We start from the raw sequence: 20,427 nt of genomic DNA, 5'->3' as shown, positions 1-20,427 counted from the left end.
ACATGGGGTTATACTTACATACCACCATATACTACTAAAATAAAATACAAATAGGCATTAGGCATGGTATGTGACTGGTATATTATTCTTTATGTTACATATATTTATGAGAATCCTTTTAATCTATTCAATTTTTAGTAAAAGTGAAGTATAATACACAGATAATCAGAAAAGATAATCAAAAAGAATAGAAATATGTTTCAGATTGAATGTTAAATTGAACTAAATGATTAGTGATATATAAAATAGCATCTAAAACAGCCACCATTATAATTCAAATCCTTCTAAAGAGGCAAATCAATCATCAAACCAATGTATATCCTAGATTAAACAATAATAAAAATACGTACATTATGATGAGCTTGAAACTTTTTAACAATGAAGAGGAAGATTATTAACCTTTCTGACAACTCATTCCTAAACCATGGCCCATTTAAACTATTTTAAGTCTCTCAATAAGTAAATAAATTTCATTTTATTTCAAATTTAGAAAATAAACTACCTTATTTAATATTTAGTATAAAACATCTACAAGTAAAATATAAAACAAATCCAACTGTCCATAAATAATCCAATAAAATTTTGGCACACACCTTTCCAGTATTTACGTACATACGAATATATTCACAAATACCAATAGTTAACTATTTTCAAACAAAATTGGCATTATGTTCTATAAGACAGTATATCAAGAGTATATTCTTATATCATGAAGTATCTTTAAAACATGATTTCTAGTGGCTACATAGCTTTCATTTCAGGATATATAATTTGTTTAAATATTCCCCTATTCTTAAAAACTCATTTTATTTCTAATTTTATTACAACAAACAGTATGAAAAACAACCTTATATATATATATAAATCCATACATGCCTCCCTGATTATCAGCTAGGTATAAATTCCTAGAAATGAACCTCTGAATCAAAAGATATGAACATAAATACTACAATACTGCTTTCTAGAAGGGATAACATAAATTAACACTTTTACCATATTATATTAGTATGAATTCCATTCTGTTATTTTTTAAAACTGCCAATTTAAGGATTTTAACCCCACATCTACAATACTTATTATAAATATTTTGCAATTAAACTTTTGATTAAAAACTAGGAATAGAGTTGGGGTTGTAGCTCAGTGGTAAAGTACTTGCCTAGCACAAGTGAGGACCTGGGTTCGATCCTCAGCACCACATAAAAACAAATAAATCAAATAAAGATTAAATTCTTAAAAAAAAAAAAGTAGGTTAAATTCTGTTAAGAACCTAAAATGGCATATTCATGCTAAGAGCATACATATGCTTTGATGAACAAGGAATTATAAAGGTTGATATCTAATAAAAATAAAGAGTAACACAAATACTTTGAGCAAGCAATGGCACCCTATCTTCAGACAAAGGTAAGAGACAGACAGAAAGGTATAATCAAGATTTTCTTTAGAACTAGTGATAAGTCCATCTCAATTGGGATAAATATGAAAAACAAAAAGATCCTAGAATTAATCCTGAAAGATTCCTGAACTGAGATGTGTCAGCAGTGGGAAGGAGGTAACAATTATCCCATTTTGAGACGGTACCTACATTATTCTGAGATTCTATCCATCTTGCTTTTTTGGTGTTAATATGCACCATTTTTTAAAATCAAGTCATGGTAGCAGTCAGTACCACTTTTTGGTTCTGATAAATAACACACACACACACACAAAAAAAAGATTAGTTTTTTTTTTATTTCACTATTCCTTGAAATCAAAAAGTCTGGGAATAATGCCATAATATCCAATGCACAGGTGAGAAAAAAAGTAAGAATACTATCTATTTACCACTACCAAGTTTCAGGCCAAGGAAAAAGGAAAAACCCAACAAATGCATACTTATTACAGTAATTCATTTGTCCAAAAATTTGGAACAGAACTGAACTTGGCATTTAATATTTGGATAGATAACAAAACCATGACAAAGAAAAAGTTAGAAAAAAATCAAACAAATGTTAACAATGTTTGGGGGTGGTATAGTTAATTTGTTATTTTCTTTTTTCCACATTAGTGTATTTTTAAGATTTTCCTATGATCTGTATGCATGATTTACTCAAACTTAATTTAAAAATATGAAATAATTTTAATGACACTAAATTATAACTAATTTTAAATACAATAATTCTGAACAAAAGGACAAATTAAATGAGAATGGGAATCTTATTCATGCTTTCACCAATCAAAATGCTGAGGCTGAATAACTGATTGAACTGCAAATAACTTCATTCATTCATTCATTTATTGCAAATATATAATTGCTTATGCTAGTCCAGAATTTTGGAAATAATTTCCAAAAACTCATCACACCTTTGAACTTGAATAGTCTCCCAAAAATAAACAAAACTGTACTCCCTAGTACTGATGATTTCTGATCTACCATATCAAGAATTCCCAATTTTCAATATCCTCAGTACAGAAACCCTACCATAAAGACACCAATTACCTCAGTTTTCCAAGCCCTGATTTTTACTATTCTTGACAAAATTGCTATTAACTACTTTCTGTCTCAGAACCTAAATATAAAAAGCACCAAATAACGCAATAAAAGGATGTTTTAAGGACCAGACGCTCGCGGCGGTGGCAGTGGCAGGAGCATCTTGCACTGCAGAGGGAGCAGCATGGATTGGGGCATTGAGTTGAGGGGGAAAGGGGCAGGGTTCCTTCCAGCTTTCTGCCTTGTCCTGCACCACACCAGGAAGCCACTTCTACTTGGAGCAAGGAGCTTTGAGGCTCATGGTGGGGTCCCGAGGTTGTGACTCTGGCCCTCCTCACTCCATGCACACCATCAGGATCAGATTGAGGAGTCTTGTGAAGAAATATCTACCCAAGAGACCTGTCAAAGATGACCCTGAATCCAAGATGAGAGAGAGGATGACCCCAGCTGCATTCTTAAATCCACTCTTCAGCCAGCCACCTGGTCACAGCTCAAGTTCTCTGCTTCTCCTTCTCTCATGTGCTAAAATGGAATGGACTGGCACTTGCAAAATGAGTGCCTTTGGGCAAGAGACTTCTCTATGCTTCTGTGTTCCTCATTTGGGAAGTGGGACTTAGTATCGTGGCACCTACCCTAAAAGCCTTCTGTGAAGGCAAATGAGTTTAAGTGGTAAAAGTGTCCAGCTGTCAGAAAATGAGTTTAAGTGGTAAAAGTGATAGCTGTCAGAAAATGTCTTTTTATTCTGAGTCCCCCATTCCAAAATTCAAAAAGTTCTAAAAATCAAACAAGTATCTCTTGTTTTTTGTAACATGACAGCAATCTCCAACTAAACTGACTTGATGTTAAGTCTTTTTATCCCACTGTGGTCCTTCATATGCAAGGATTGAAAATATTCTAATAATAAAAAATTGCCCTAGTACTAACATACCAAAAAAAAAAGGATGCTTTAAAATTGGTTTTCTTATAATCCCTAAATTGTTGTAATGAATTTGTCAGAGAACATATTTTATCCTGATGGTGATCTGCCAGGAGCTCAATTCAAACAACAGCAATAAGACTCTATCAAATCAATTTTATTAGTAACCCACCAACTTTAACAGTTCTTAATAATTCATGTTATGGTAGATAACAGCCATTAAAATGTCAATTTTTACATGTAGAGAATGTAAACCCCATGAAGAAAATGACTGGTTTTCTATTTTGTTCACTGCTATATTTCCAATCCTGAGAGTAATGCCTAGCATTTACTAAGTGGGTACTCAGCAAATAATTATGAAATGAACAAATAAATTATATTAATTTATAACAGTAAATTAGTATAATCTTCAAAAACCAAGATTCTAAACTAGGAAATATCAACTTAAAATAGGTAAGGCCCTAAACATCCTAGTAAATCATCTTTTGTCACATTAGCTTCAAGTCTTTCTTTCACTCAACCTCATACCACCAGATATTCATACATTCCACAGTTATTAATTAAACACTTTAGGGCCTTGGTTTTAACTACAAATCTTTAGTTTTCCCTTTAACATATCTTAATATCCAACTGAGTAGAACATCTTAGACTGCACATATAAAAGGTTATTAAACATGAAAGTAAAGGTTTCAATCAGATCTTGTCAATCTGTTCCACATTTGCAGGGAATTCTCAATACTATAAGAATTTTCACACCTATCTTACAAATGGAAACAAATTACAAGAGACCATTTTATTGGCCCTTTTGTATATGACAAGAATGGCTTTTATCAGAATAGCTTCATAAATGATAGCTAACTGGGCTGAACTAAAATCTGGCAGGCAATCTGACAAAAGAGTCCTGCAATGATAAAATCTAATTGTGGAATACAGATTAAATGCTTCTTTGACCAACAAGAAAATCATTTAATTTGTTTCAAATAAAAAATAAAAAACATGATGAATGGTGCTTGAGCTTATTTTTATAGGCCTTCTGAACATCTGTCTGCCTCAAAATAATAGGTTCACAATATGGTGAAAGTTTTTTGAATACAAAACTGGATACAGAAAAACTGTCAAAAAATGAAAACACAGTAAAACTTTGTTTTCCAGGGAATAATACTTCTTAAACATTCAAAACAACAAAACAGAAAACACAGTTTTGTTAACTTTAGAATGAACTTTTAATACAATGCTATATGTAGATAAAGTCAACATGAAAGACACAATAAGGAAGTTTAACTGCATTTCAGTTTTACAAGTTGAAAAACTCCCACAATACTTACTTTGTAAATAGTGCAAAACCATCAGTACAAGACTATAGCTGCTTAAAGTACCACGACTGGCATCATTTATCTCATGGTGACTTGCCCATTTCTTAATGACCAGCACTAATGGACGAACTCGATTTTCAACTGCAAATAAAATTAAAACTTAAAAATGTAAGAAGATATTACAGTTTCTTTGAAAATTTATATATTTTCTCAACTCCATACCTCGTTGTATACTAAATGCTCTGTTCACTATAAATGTATGACTTACTTCTAAACTCACCTTGGTTATCTTTTTAAAATTACCATTTATTAAAATGCATTTGAGGGACTGGGGCTACAGACAGTTCAGTGGCAGAATGCTTGCCAACATGTGTAAAAACTAGGGTTTAATCCTTCCCACCACATAAAAAAGTTTTTTTAAAAAAATGTATTTGACTACCTATAATTCTGGTAGTATATAATTTTAATGTAGCAACCTTTTTTTTTTTTAAAGAGAGAGTGAGGAGAGAGAGAGAGAGAGAGAACTTTTCAATATTTATTTTTTAATTCTCGGCGGACACAACATCTTTGTTGGTATGTGGTGCTGAGGATCGAACCCAGGCCGCACGCATGCCAGGCGAGCGCACAGGCTTGAGCCACATCCCCAGCCCAATGTAGCAACCTTTTATGTAAATAATAAAATAAGACATATCATACCTAAACACAACTAAAGTGATACTGCTATACCTCTTAAACATAAACATCTTTTAAAAAGGTATAAAGAATAAAGGAAAAGGGGCTGGGATTCTGGCTCAGTGGTACAGCACTCACCCACCACATGTGAGGCACTGGGTTCGATCCTCAGTACCACATAAATAAATAAAATAAATGTTTAAAAAAAAGAGAGAATAAAGGAAAAACAGAAGCTGACAATTACTTAGAAATAAAGCAAAAACTTACGGTAGGCATAAGTTCTAAGAAGGAATGTGTTTCTTATTCCAACAATATTGTTTACATTCAAGTCGAACTCCACACAACTATTTAAAAAAAAAAAAAAAACAAAACCTTTAGTTCAAGCCAAAGAACTCTCCCCTCCCTACCAATTAAAACAATGTCAACCCATCTAATGATGCAAAAAACATGGGCTGAAAAGCTACAGATCTGTTTTTTAAAGGTGGCACTAAAGAAATAAGAAAAAATATACACTCAAGATATCATTTTAATGTGATTTAGTGTTATTAAAAATATAATCTGGGATACTGTTCAAAGATCCATAAGGTACTGATGAGGCTTCAATTTTCATAAATAAAGGAAATTTTAAAATCTTAAAATCTTTCCAGATAAGCAAAACCATTTCTGGGCAAGCTGTCCTACCAAGTTATATATTCTCAGATAATAGGAAACTATAGTATTATACACTTTAAAACAACAGGGAAAAAGACAAATAAAATGCAGGTGAAAAAATTATGTCAAATGTAGCTACTAATACCTGGGAACAGCTATAATACTCAAACAAGTGACAAAAGGGTTACTTCTAAGAAAACAAGATATCATGCAAACCACACTTAGAAAATAGGGCAATAATAACAGAACCTACATTAACGATGGCATCCACAAGCAAGGAAGGATTACTTTATATAAGTCGCTTCCATTTATTATCCACATAAGATTCAATTTCTTCTAAATATTAAATTTTTCTGTACAATATTGCCAAAATGACTAAAATTCCTTTCTATAGCTTTTAATTATAAAATTTGAAATTTACCATTTCAGTTTTTCTTGTTTTGGAAAGCCAAAACAAACTTATAATCTTTCCACTATTCCTGCCTATTAATAAAAATAGATAGTAGTATTAACACTTCAAATATACATATCTGGCTTTGGGAAATTTATGGTAACAACAGAGTTACATTCTTTAATTATGCTTGTGCAAGTATGCACTGAAACCCAATTTGTACTTCCTCCATATAACTCAAAAAAGATGAAAAATCACTTATGTAGAAACTAGTCAGCAATTAAAAACTTTTCCAAGGGGATGGACATGTAGCTCAGTAATAGAATGCTTGCCTAGCATGCACTGGGTTCAATCGCCAGTACTGGATGAGGAAAAAAAAAAAAGCTTTTCCAAAAATATGAATTCAGAGTTTTAAAACTATCCACAGTACTTGCCTCAAATACTACTTCTAAAAATATTAAGTAATCCTCAATATGGAACGACTTATGCACAAAATGCTATTTACAGTAGATAAAAATTGGAACAAACCAAATATTCAAACATAGGAGAATGGTTAAGTTAATGATAATTTATTTACTCAATACCATAAAAGCCATTAAAAACAATGCTACCAAAAATATTTAATGACATAAACAAATGTTCATGGTATATGGTTTAATATAATAGATCTCAATCTTGATTTTTTTAATATTTATTTTTTTCAGTTTTCGGTGGACACAACATCTTTATTATATTTTTATGAGGTGCTGAGGATCGAACCCAGCACCCCACACATGCCAGGCAAGCGCATTACTGCTTGAGACACATCCCCAGCCCCTCAATCTTGATTTTTAAAAGCTTATACATTCATATGCATATAAAAGAGACTGAAAGGTTTACACCAAAATATTAACATCAGTTAGCTTTGAGTATTAGAAGTAGAGGGGTTTTGTTGTTTTTTGGTTTATGGTTCATTATAGATAAAAACTGTAAAATGGTGATTAAAGAGAACACTTTAAAAAGTTTGTATAATAATCTTAAGTAAAAAAAATTATTCATATAACTATAATATAACTATATGTTATTTTAGATTATTACAATTAGCTTTTTTTAATTTAGTTTATATATTTTACATCTTTATTTTAAGAAATGCTAGCACTTTTACTTGGCAGAAAGTCAACAAATATTTATATACTGGATGGATATTTAAATGAATGAAAGGGAAGGCTTGAGCCAGGCATTATTATTAGTTTAAATTTGAGCCCAAATTCCCATTAGGGCTGGAAATGTGGCTCAGTGGCAGAATGCCTGTCTGGCAAGCTTGAGGCTTGATCTCCAGCACTACAAAAAATAAAATAAATTGAATCAATTATTGCTATTCACAATAGTTATATTCTATAAAGTTGATACTAATGCTAAATAAGTAAATACTGAACCATTACTTCTAGGGAAAACACAGGGTTAAGCTTCTGCCAGCTTGATAACATTTTTATCAATGTCAATAACTTAACCTTGATTTATATTTATATTGTGTTTCTGTTTAAAGACACTGTATTTATATACATTGTTAATTTATCAACAGTGAACTCAACAGGATGTACAAGGCTCTTGATTTAACCTCCCATTCTGCAAAACACTAAAAAAGACAAGAAAAAAAAACTTTTCCAAAAACATAAATTCAGTGTTTATCTAACAAGTTTTCTCTCTTGAGCATACCACAGTCTTCTTCCACTTAGGAACACATGGTAGTACTATACCTGAGGGCACTCTAAACAGTGAAAAGCACAAAAATGTGAAAAATCTGATACTAACTAGATTGTGATGAACTCTGTTTGCAATATGAAAAGTGAAACAAGAAGGCAGGGTGTGACCTTATTCATTCTCGGTTGGGAGCATCGGTATTAGGAAACAAAATATTTTACCATTCTGTGCATGTCCTCAAATGACCACTAAAAGTAAATGAACATTGATGTAGAAGGATACAAATGAACCTGACCAAGCAGGCAAATTCTTATGTTCTCAGAATCCATGAATAAGAAAGCTCAACTCTGTTTATGTGTATGCTTGTGTATGCCTATAATTTTAGCATTACTTTTGTAAAACTGGGCTAGAAAAACCTGATTTACCACAATCCTATCAATTTTTAGAAAACAACAGATCTCTTTAATTAATCAATAATAAATGCCTAACCAACCACTTACATTTTACATTCAGATATTATATACAAGATTCTAATCAAACATTTTTAAGGAATTCAGAGCCCAGGCTAAAAGAATATATAGAAAGAATATAAAATTTTAAATGATATAAGTATATTTTGCTGTATTTATGTTATTATTCCAGGTTTCTTTCATTAAAATGAAATATAACTTGTTTTATGATAATTATATTTATAACAAACCCTTTGGTATATATACACATCAAATTTTGTCAATTAAGATTATGTTCTGGAGGATGAAGTACATTTCCCAAAGGTAAGAGATCTTTTAAAAATCCAAATATAAGGGTTGGGGTTGGGGCTCAATGGTAGAAGGACTTGACTAGCATGTGTGAGGCACTGGCTTGGATTCTCAGCACTGCATACAAATAAATGAATAAAAGTTCATCAATGTCTAAAACAATTTTTTTAAAAAAAATCCAAATATAAATATGTATATATTCTTTAAACTGGAAGTCTCAAATACTCAAATGTTAAAAAGAATAAGTACAGTTAAGCATGAGGAAGATTACTGAGACTATTTTTTTAAATTATTTCAAAGATCAGCCAATTTTTTAAAACTGATGGAAGACAAACTGTTGTGGTACAATATATGTATCTTAACTTTATAAATTACATAACTATCAAAAAATAATCTAAAGCAACTGAAAAAAAAAAAAAAAGAGTTCAGTAATTACTTACCTGACTTTATCCCTGAACTTCACAATTGGCACTTTTGCTCGAATCAGCTGAGGTCTCTCAATATAGCCAGCTGAAGGAGAAAAGATAATGTGAATATATGCTAATATTTCTCAAATTCATAGCGTTCCAATGCACATTTTTTAAAAATAGTAATCTTACTAAGCTAAAACAACTTAAGAAAATGCTATCTTTGAGAAAGAAACCAAAGAAATGAGGACATTATTAAATTGTTCTACAACTGAAGAATCTAGTAATACCATTTAGAAGACTTTGTATTAAGGTTATTTTCAGCAATGGTACTAATGGTAATTGGTACTAAAATCTGATAGTACCTATAAATTAATTCATCATAACATTATAAAAATGAAAAAATATCTAGGCTAGCAACAGGCGGGTAGCTAAATTCTGGTTTGGCACATAGTAAGAAATGATAGCCACAAAAATCATCTTCACAAAGAATCTTAAATGTAAAAAATACTTGTAACATGGTATGTGAAGCAAGGACACATTCTAGTAAGTATACTCTCTAAGGGAAAGAAAACATTTTTATTCCATCAAACTTTTTAAAACATTTATTCTGAGTTCAAAGTAATACATCTACATTGTAAGAAATGTACAAAGTGGTAATTCTATAAACCTTTCCCAAATGAGCAATTTCCTAATTTTTTAGCTACAGAAAAGGATAGTATCAGATTTTAAAAAGGATAAAAATAAACTTTAAAAAAACAAGAAATTTTTCTGTTAATGTTTTTAGGCATTAAAGTCATAAAATACACCAAGCGTCAAAATAAAATTTACATGCAAGAATTCAGTGAGGCTAAATGAAAACTAAAATTAAGAGTTAAAAGTTTTGAGTAACAAGTATAGATTCTGACATGAACAAACTGTGCCTCACAAGCAAGTTACTAACCCAGTGATCACCAGTTTCCTTAACTACAAATGCCAAAAAGGAGGAAAAAACAACAAAACAAAACATTTTATTTGAATAAGATAATCTGCAAGATCCCTTCTCAAAATACTTTACAATTCTAATAAAAACTATTAGAACACCATTTAAGGTATAAATTACTGCTTTCTTTTATGGATGCAATAACTATATTCACTGAAATAAATCACATGATTTATTCCTCTCCTACAATAGATCTAAGGTGTTCAAGGCCAGAAACTCATTACTTGACTTTGTATTTTCAAGCTGTTAAACAAACGGACAAACATCTTTCCAACATCATCCAATCAGTGAGATTTCAACTTTATTTAATATTCTGTTGATGTTTAAAATAAATTATTCAAGATGGTTTAACATGTACATTAAAATCTGGTTAGAGTCAGCATATTAAAAGAATAAAATCTTGCAATAAAATGGTCTAAGCTAACAATTTTGCTTTCTGCTGGAGTAATACATTTGGGCCTCATGTTCAGGGATACTATTTTTAAAACAAGTAAAGATGGATATCATTACAAAACAGATGTAATTCCCTCTCCCTCACATGAATACCTAACAGGACTTTATTTGTATCACTCTTTCAGCACTTCAAATACTTTACATTATAGCTATTTATCCATACTTTAGTTTCCCTAACATTCTATAACTTTTTGAGAAAAAGGACTAAAGTTTATGTATCTCTGAATCCCTCACTGCATCCAGTGAGATATTCTGCAAGTAAGCTCAATAAAGATACGTTGAATAAAAGATCACTTTTTAATCAAACGTTAAAAGAAATTTATTTGGAAAAAAGGATCCACATTATACCTAACCTGACCAGAAATTAAACAATTCTTACCAGAAAATAAAATAAAGAGATATTTTTAATAAATAAGTCAGATGACTACGAACTTGAGGCATGTCAGACTTACAAAGTCTAGTACAGAAGTGTTTATGGACTAAAGTGAGTATATGCCGTGCTTCAGTCTTCTGATTTACCTGAAAAAAACACTGAAAAGTTAAAAATAAAGTGTTTTTTCATTATCTTTCTCAGCTTAGTGTTTCATTTTCTTAAAGTATCTCAACAAAATGAAAACATACAGGTATACTTTTCTTCAGAGTTATTTTCCAAATCACACTAGATTACATTATAGAAAAAGCTAACCTTTAATGCTCTTTCACATCCACACTTCTAACTCAATTCCTAGTTTTAAACTTAAAATACAACTTGAAAACAAATTTGAAACAGCCATATGTCATCTTATTTCCTTCTGTATAAATGTACAAAAAATAACCTCCAATAAAACAAAATTTTAACCTTCTCAACAAGTTTTATTTCCCTTTCTAATCTCTGAACTACTTAAGGACAGGTTTATCTCTATGAGTATAAGCTGCTACAATATGATTCAGACATGATTAAGACAGGAAGATAAGTAGAATATGCCTAGTGTGGTCTAATTGCATGAGATTCTTAATTAAAACTCTTGTGAACTCCATTATGCTTATAATTTGAAGCCCCCACTTGTCCTTTTATATGACTTCAAAGTATAGAAAAATACTAGAGTTTCTTTCCTGGAATAAATCTGTTTCTCATTTTCAGTAACTAGAACTCATTTCTGTTAGTGGAATAATATGAATAGTAAAAATATACATTACCATTAATAGATTTTTGTATTTTTAATGATGCAGAACACAATATGGCCTATGAAAATTACACTGAACTTACTTAATTTAAGCTTTGGTAGTTCAGATGCTTCAGGTCAGCTTAACAAACGCCAGTCATTATTGTATTAAGGTATTCACAAAAGACCAGTTAACAGGAAACTCAAATAAATATAATATTAAATAACACCATTTGGTTGCTAAATTAAAACAAAAAAAAGGAACACAGCCAAAATGTCTTAGAATATAAAACTGAATAAATCACAAGAGTCTTACGTTAAATTTAAGTGAAATCTATTTTCTCGAAAACAGTAATTCTAAACCCCATAATATTTTCAAGGGAAAAAAAGATTAAAAATAGAAATCACTGAGAATTCAAATGGAAAGAAAATATATCAAAAATATAATACTGCCACATACTCTTCTTTGCTGCATTTTGATAAATATATCCAACCCACATTACATGTCAAAATAAAGGCAGAGCTCTTTAATAGTGAAGCTAGCATAAAGATTTAGAACTAAATTAATGTTAGAGTTCCTGTCATGTTCATTGTGTATAAGACTTAAATGAAAAAAATTTCCTAAGTTCCCAGAATTACAATAAACAGGAAATGCAAAGAAGTAACTAAAATATAGCAAGTTCTTTTCCTCACTGACTTTTATGTGAAATTTCTTAACTGACGTAACATGAGAAACACACTTGGAATAAAGGTTTCAGTGCTTACTGGTTCTTCTTTAACAACAAGGCATAAATCACCATCACTGCTCCGGGTACCAAATCCGTTTAAAGAGGACCCAACCAAAAAAAGTCTGCTTTCTAGAGAAAGATAAGAAAATTATAAGGTATTATTTAAAATTTAAAAAGGAATGCACAGATCTAAAGAGAATGCAAAATAAAAACTAGAAAAAAAAACATACGTGGAAATAAAAGCTGAATTTCTCTCTGCAGCTGTGTTCGACAGAGTTCTTTCTTCTTTAAGTCACTTATTTGCTGCTGACATGTTTCAAATAATTCCAGTATCTGCTGACTTAACTTGAATTCACAGGGGGAAAAAAAAAGCAAAAGTTTCACTCAGAAATTCAAAATAATTGCCATACTTATTGTAAATCAATTCTGACAATATCTTTAAAATAAACAGACATCTTTTTTAACACTTTCCAATACAAAAATCATAGCAGGTAAAATTATGGGTCATCAAACTACAACCCTTTGCCACTGTAGGTTTTTTGCATGACTCATGAGTAAATAATGGTTTTTATATTTTTTTTAAAGAGTTACAAAAACAAAAATTTGCAGTAAAAACCATAGGAGTGACATCCAAAATATTTACTATCTGGTGCTTTAAAGAAGTTTGCCCTTGGTATTCACATGCATGAATGCCAAATATAACAACAGACTTAGAAATCCCTGCTATTCTATCCTCATGAAAACTACCCTCTTCTCTATTTTTATAACACATATCTTAACCCTGACTTCTTCAGGTGAGATTGTTATCAAATGACCTCTCTTGTTTGTCTACCTATCTGGTTAACACTGTCCCTCCAGCCCAACTCTTGCTATCACTATAAATGATTTCCTTATCTGTAATGAGCTCTTATCACAAAAACTACACCTCTGAACTTCTTTTACACCAATACTTTTTCATTAGTATATACTCCTAACTATAATGTGGTCTTAACAATAAACCAGAACTGCCCTGGCTCTGAAATTTTAAATTCCAAAATACCATCTTGGCTTCAATCTCCTGTCCAACTTTCTTACTCCCCTCATACCTGCTTTAGATAAAGAGATCTAGACTCCCTTGAATCCATTTTCTCCCAATCAGCACCTAAATGGTATGATATTCTTCCCTAAGCAGTCTGGTACCCAAAATACATCCCTTGAATCACTCTCTTTTATCATACCTTAGCAACATCATCTCCTTGTCATGCTCTAAACCTGTCTGACAAAATCCTAATCTTAGGTCAATACAAAAACCACTCTTTCTGCTCTTATATCTAAGCTACTAAGAGACAAAATTTTAAAAATTAAAAATAAAAAACTTAAAGTCTTTCAAATTCAGAGTGCACCTTTAATTAGCATCACTCAGCAATTATTTTTATGTCTGTGGTTAGATACTGTTTCTAGTTTTCACCATTCCATTCCATAATCTTTACTTCCTTCTTCAAGCTCCCTAAACTTATCTCACTTTTTCTAGCAGATAAGCTTAGCTTCCTAACAGACCTGCAAATAAGAGATATGAAGAAAATTTCTTTACCTCTCCTGACAAATTATTTCCTTCCCATGTTCAAAGCTAATCTCTCTACTAATACTTTTATAACTAAGCCTTCTGTCCATTTTCAAGGGCAAATACCACCATCAGTTTTTCATTCTCTCCCTTGTATTTTCAATCTCCTCGAATCTAGTTTTCCATGGACATGACCAGGCAAAAGTCTCATCCATCTTTTAAAATGTTTTCTTTTATCATATTTAGAATAGTCATTGTAAGAAAGCTGAGGCACTCTGGGCAACTTGGCAATGAAAGAGATAATTTCTTAATATCCCTAGATATCTGCTCACAAAAAAAAAGAGCAAGTAGGAGAATAAAATAAAACATCAAACTAAATCAAAACAAAGCATGGACAACAAATATAACACAAATAATTAATTGACTGGACATACTTCAGAATGTGACCAGTAGGAGCCAAACATCAATAGCAGCAAGACACACAGAGTATCACAAAAAAATAAGGGAAAGGGAATTTGGCAACCCTACAACCAAATTTCCAGAAATCTAATGGCCTATAGGTGCTACCTTCTTCCTCTCACTGTTCCCCATCCTCTAAATTAGGGTGGGGGATGGGTGTCTCACTTGGTGTGAAATAGCAGCCAACACTGGCAGAGAGCTTCACAGGTTACAATTTACAATTAAGGGGGTCATGAAAAAATTGAAGATTTCTAAAGTAAATGAAACTTCCTTCCATGACAAAGGAACACACTTCGCAGAGACTTTCAGGAAGAGAAATCTAAACTAGGCAGAACCATCAGAGGCAAAGGAAAGGTGTAAAATGATTCTGACTCCCAGGGGATGGATAGTCAACAATGTTCAAAAACACTTATGGTTATACTAACAGGATGGGGGTGTCACTGGCAATTAGGGGCCAGATCTGCAACTAAATTTTCTACAATGCACAGAATAAACAGAAGTCCTCCCCGCTCCCCACTGGCCAGCCCTAAGGAAAGATTATTTAGCCTGAAATATCAATACAGATGGTGAACAATTCTGACCTAGATAAAAGCAGGTAAGAAGAGAAAATACCATGTAACAACGGAGACACAGAATTAGGAAAGCTAGGCTGCCCAATCCTCTTCATATAAAAGTAGTATAGGAAAGTCATCTCACTATGCACAAATAACAAGTGAGAATGAGAACAGAAAGAAAATTTAAAGGAAAAAAACCTGAAAATGATTCTCATCAACTCCCCAAGTTTTTATAAGCAAAATGAGAACAAAGTAACATTACTATAAACAATGAAGCACCCCAGAAAGACATGTCCCTGAAAACATGAAAAAATTTTGCAGTACAAAAGGCCTTTTTAAAATTTTCTAAAAATTAACTATTTATAACACACAGAAATAAAGAGATTTAATTTTTAAAAAATTTATGATAATAGCAAAATACATGAAATATTTAGAAATATATTTTCCAAAAGATGTTATACTTGTACAATGAAAATACAATATATTGATACAAATTAAATTAAATCAATGGAGAGAGATATACAAAGATCAAAAAAATATTGGTAAACATGTCAACTCTTCCAGCACTGATCTATAGATTCAATGAAAATGAAATAAAAACCCAGGTTTCTTTCTAGAAACTGACAAAACTCTACTTGGAAAGGTAAAATACCAAGAATAGTCAAGAAAAACAAAGTTGGAGGACATACAATAACTGACTTCTAGACTTATAAAGTTATAACAAGTAAGATAGCATGGCAAAGGAGCTGGGGCTGGGGCTGAGTGGTAGAGTGTTCACACAGCATGTGCGAGGCCCTGGGTTTGATCCTCAGCACCACATAAAAAATAAAAATAAAAAATGAATATATATTAAAAAAAAAAAAAAGAAGAATCTTCCTAGTCAGGTACAGAGGCCCAAGCTTGTAATCCCAGCAGCTCAGGAGGCTGAGGCAGGAGTATCACGAATTCAAAGCCAGCCTCAGCAAAAGTGAGGTGCTAAGCAACTCTGTGAGACCCTATCTCTAAATAAAATACAAAACAGGGATAGGCACTTGACTCAGTGGTCCAGTGCCCCTGAGTTTAATCCTTGGTACCCAAAAATAATTTTCCTCACTATCTAGTCATTTACTTAGGGACTCACATTATCAAATCATTTTATTTTACTCTACAATAGACACACAGAACCCAAAAGAGACAAAACCTTAAGAGAAAACCCATACATGCTAAAAAAAAGACTTCCGTTGTCTTATTTAGGGAAATAGAATTTCAGGACATGGCTCTCTTAAAAAAAAAAAAAATGGTTGGGGGCAGTATGTATGATACAGAATTTCCCTGGCTGAAATCATATATAATTTAGATCATATCAAGCTATTATGCATAATGGTACTTCTAGAATTTTTTTTTTCATTCCAGAGTAAATTTTTTCCTTATTATTAATTAAAAAAAAAAGTTTCTTCCAAACGTAAATATTCTCTTTTTCCTTAAAAAAAATTTTAATATTGCAAGTCAAGTCAAATCACCAATAAAATCAAAATTGTTGGAGGGCAATACAAACCATAATAAAGGCAAGAAAAGAATAGAGTGGGGTTTTTAAATATTGATACACAAAGCTTGAGGCAAAACTTTCAGAGTTTTTTCAGTAGTTTCTCTACCTCTCTGTTAGTTGGTTCCCTTATAAAACAAAGTGGAAAAAATGCCAAGACCTTATAATATACTACAATGTATTAAAAAATGGTGGCAGTATTTACCTAAATTTAAGTGCTTCTTATAAATAACAAACACACATTAGCAAGGAGCTTTCAAAATAAGAGAAATAAAATTAAATATGGTCCAGAGAACAGATTATTAGCTTTGTAAGCATTTGTATAAAAACTGGCAACTCCTCACATTCTCTCATTACCTTAATCTTTGGCACACATGTAACTATACAGAAAGAGCTGGTACTAATTTACTAAGTAGAATAAAGTTAGAAGGGTTGAAGAGTGTACTTCAGTAATGCTTAGCATGCGTAAGGCTCTGGGTTTGATTCCCAGAACCAAAATTAATTGATTAAAGCTAGATGTTTAACAAAAGTTTAAATTTATTCTTGATGCAGAATTCCCTTTCCCTTCAAATTAACAAATTCTAAGATAAAATACAATCAGAAATATGCCTAAAACATCCCACTCTTTGGTAGCATGATAAAGTTATTGTGATTTTGTGTATGCACACAATGTGTAACCTTCTTAATTTATAAATTGGCAGGCTGAAAAAGCAGTTTATATTACTGGTTTATTTTGGAGTTTGGTTTTGTTTTGTTTTCCCTTGAATTTGATTGCTTTTGGGCACATATCGAATTTATCAAAGGAAGAATTACATTATAAATTAAAGAAAAAAATAATCTTTTGCTAGATTTCTTTTGTGCTGAGTTCTGATTTAGGTTGCTCTACATAAATACACATTGTGCAGCTTCCAGAATTTTTTGATAGACACGTAAAGTAAAAACACAGAGGTCCTTATCTAAGGTAGTTGTCCCCAAATATTTCCTCTAAGGATGCAAAGAGGTGCCACAAAATTTGTTCCTTTCCAAAATTAAACATTACACACGAAATTTTGAATACTTCCTTCACAATCATCTTTTTACATTATAATCAATATCAACAAACCTCAGCCTAACCTCAACTCAAAAATTGAAATCGACCCTGTTCATGGATAGGCAGAACTAACATCATCAAAATGGCAATATTACCAAAAGTTCTCTATAGGTTTAATGCAATGCCAATCAAAATCCCAACGGCATTTCTTGTAGAAATAGAGAAAGCAATCATGAAATTCATATGGAAAAATAAAAGTCCCAGAATAGCAAAAACAATGCTAAGCAGGAAGTGTGAATCAGGTGGTATAGCGATACCAGACTTCAAACTATACTACAGAGCAATAGTAACAAAAACAGCATGGTACTGGTACCAAAACAGGCAGGTGGACCAATGGTACAGAATAGAGGACACAGAAACCAATCCACAAAACTACAACTATCTTATATTTGATAAAGGGGCTAAAAGCATGCAATGGAGGAAGGATAGCATCTTCAACAAATGGTGCTGGGAAAACTGGAAATCCATATGCAACAAAATGAAACTGAATCCCTTTCTCTCGCCATGCACAAAAGTTAACTCAAAATGGATCAAGGAGCTTGATATTAAATCAGAGATATGGCGTCTGATAGAAGAAAAAGTTGGCTACGATCTACATACTGTGGGTTCGGGCTCCAAATTCCTCAATAGGACACCCATAGCACAAGAGTTAATAACTAGAATCAACAAATGGGACTTACTCAAACTAAAAGGTTTTTTTCTCAGCAAAAGAAACAATAAGAGAGGTAAATAGGGAGCCTACATCCTGGGAACAAATCTTTACTCCTCACACTTCAGATAGAGCGCTAATATCCAGAGTATACAAAGAACTCAAAAAAATTAGACAATAAGATAATAACCCAATCAACAAATGGGCCAAGGACCTGAACAGACACTTCTCAGAGGAGGACATACAACTAATCAACAAGTACATGAAAAAATGCTCACCATCTCTAGCAGTCAGAGAAATGCAAATCAAAATCACCCTAAGATACCATCTCACTCCAGTAAGATTGGCAGTCATTAGGAAGTCAAACAACAAGTGCTGGCGAGGATGTGGGGAAAAGGGTACACTTGTACATTGCTGGTGGGACTGCAAATTGGTGCGGCCAATTTGGAAAGCAGTATGGAGATTTCTTGGAAAGCTGGGAATGGAACCACCATTTGACCCAGCTATTCCCCTTCTCGGTCTATTCCCTAAAGACCTAAAAAGAGCATACTACAGGGACACTTCTACATCGATGTTCACAGCAGCACAATTCACAATAGCAAGACTGTGGAACCAATCTAGATGCCCTTCAATAGATGAATGGATAAAAAAAAAAATGTGGCATTTATACACAATGGAGTATTACTCTGCATTTAAAAATGACAAAATCATAGAATTTGAAGGGAAATGGATGGCATTAGAGCAGATTATGCTAAGTGAAGCTAGCCAATCCCTAAAAAACAAATGCCAAATGTCTTCTTTGATATAAGGGGAGTAACTAAGAACAGAGTAGGGACGAAGAGCATGAAAAGAAGATTAACATTAAACAGGGATGAGAGGTGGGAGGGAAAGGGAAGAGAAGGGAAATTGCATGGAAATGGAAGGAGACCCTCAGGGGTATACAAAATTACATAAAAGGAAGTGAGGGGAAAGGGAAAAAAAATACAAGGGGGAGAAATGAATTACAGTAGAGGGGGTAGAGAGTGAAGAGGGGAGGGGAGGAGAGGGGAGGGAGGATAGTAGAGGATAGGAAAGGCAGCAGAATACAACAGACACTAGTATGGTTACACATCCATTGATTTACATATTGCCAATGTGATTCTGCAATCTGTATATGGGGTAAAAATGGGAGTTCATAACCCACTTGAATCAAAGTGTGAAATATGATATATCAAGAACTATGTAATGTTTTGAACAACCAACAATAAAAATTTTAAAAAAACTGAAATCGATTAAACTGATTTACATGATAACTTCAACTAACCAGAATTTTCAAAGAATAGTTATAAAAGATGAAATTCACAAGCTTGGATAACTCTTGATTTCTCCATAGGCTCTTTTTTGTACAGGAAAGTATATATTCACCTATAATCCAGAGCAAAAACAAGTTAAAATTCAGAAAAGTAGCTCAGATTTCCAATTTAAAGAGATCTGTTTGTTAAAACAGAAACCTGAAAAATGGAGAAAAGATTTTAAAACCAAGAATAAAAGTTAAATTCAGAAGATACTTTTCAAAATTCAATTCTCTAATTGTACAAAATACAGAATATGAAACCTCAATGTAGTTAAGGAAATTTCTACTAACAAATTTTCCCTTGGAGCTAGCAGATTTGGCAGACTGACTTATTAATAATAAATTCATTATTACCAATCTTAGGTGAGCTCTCTATACTACCCAGCAAAAAAATGTTTAAAACCTCCTCTACCATTTCCCTGATTTCATGCATTTAGTGAATCCACTATTCTCAAAACTCTGATATCCCATGTCATCTTGCCCACAAATGACCTTGAATACTAATTCAGAGAGAAAACAGGAAGAAGCCAAGGATATTGTGTTAACTTCTTCCTACCATATCTACAAACCTCCCCTGCATCTACACCTATGCTCTCCTATCCTCTAGTTCCAGAAAGCTTTTCTCTTACCTAATGTCAATCATTCTATTTATACATTGAAACCATTCTTTTTCTACCTTCCAGAAAACATTATTCTTCTCTTTCCAGAGTAGTCATCTCT

General features: G+C 32.3%; 1 protein-coding gene across 3 annotated transcripts in view; it reads right to left on the bottom strand.

The window, feature by feature from the left end:
• The window catches only part of Tent2 (terminal nucleotidyltransferase 2), a 62,455-nt gene that overhangs the window by 17,722 nt on the left and 24,306 nt on the right, over positions 1 to 20,427 (bottom strand). For 2 of the 3 annotated variants that reach the window (XM_013360195.4, XM_005329006.5), the window contains exons 6-11: positions 12,791 to 12,905; positions 12,598 to 12,689; positions 11,143 to 11,221; positions 9,289 to 9,358; positions 5,636 to 5,712; positions 4,709 to 4,837 (exon numbers count right to left, since the gene is read on the bottom strand). In XM_013360195.4, the coding sequence (XP_013215649.2) occupies positions 4,709 to 4,837; positions 5,636 to 5,712; positions 9,289 to 9,358; positions 11,143 to 11,221; positions 12,598 to 12,689; positions 12,791 to 12,905 (562 nt within the window). The remainder of the gene's footprint in view (positions 1 to 4,708; positions 4,838 to 5,635; positions 5,713 to 9,288; positions 9,359 to 11,142; positions 11,222 to 12,597; positions 12,690 to 12,790; positions 12,906 to 20,427) is intronic. The other variant, XM_078044266.1, reaches the window with a different exon arrangement.

Source organism: Ictidomys tridecemlineatus, chromosome 1 (assembly GCF_052094955.1).
Source record: "Ictidomys tridecemlineatus isolate mIctTri1 chromosome 1, mIctTri1.hap1, whole genome shotgun sequence".
In the NCBI taxonomy this organism is placed as follows: domain Eukaryota; kingdom Metazoa; phylum Chordata; class Mammalia; order Rodentia; family Sciuridae; genus Ictidomys; species Ictidomys tridecemlineatus.
Note: the sequence above shows the minus strand (reverse complement) of the source record. Positions and strands in the feature narration are given on the sequence as shown.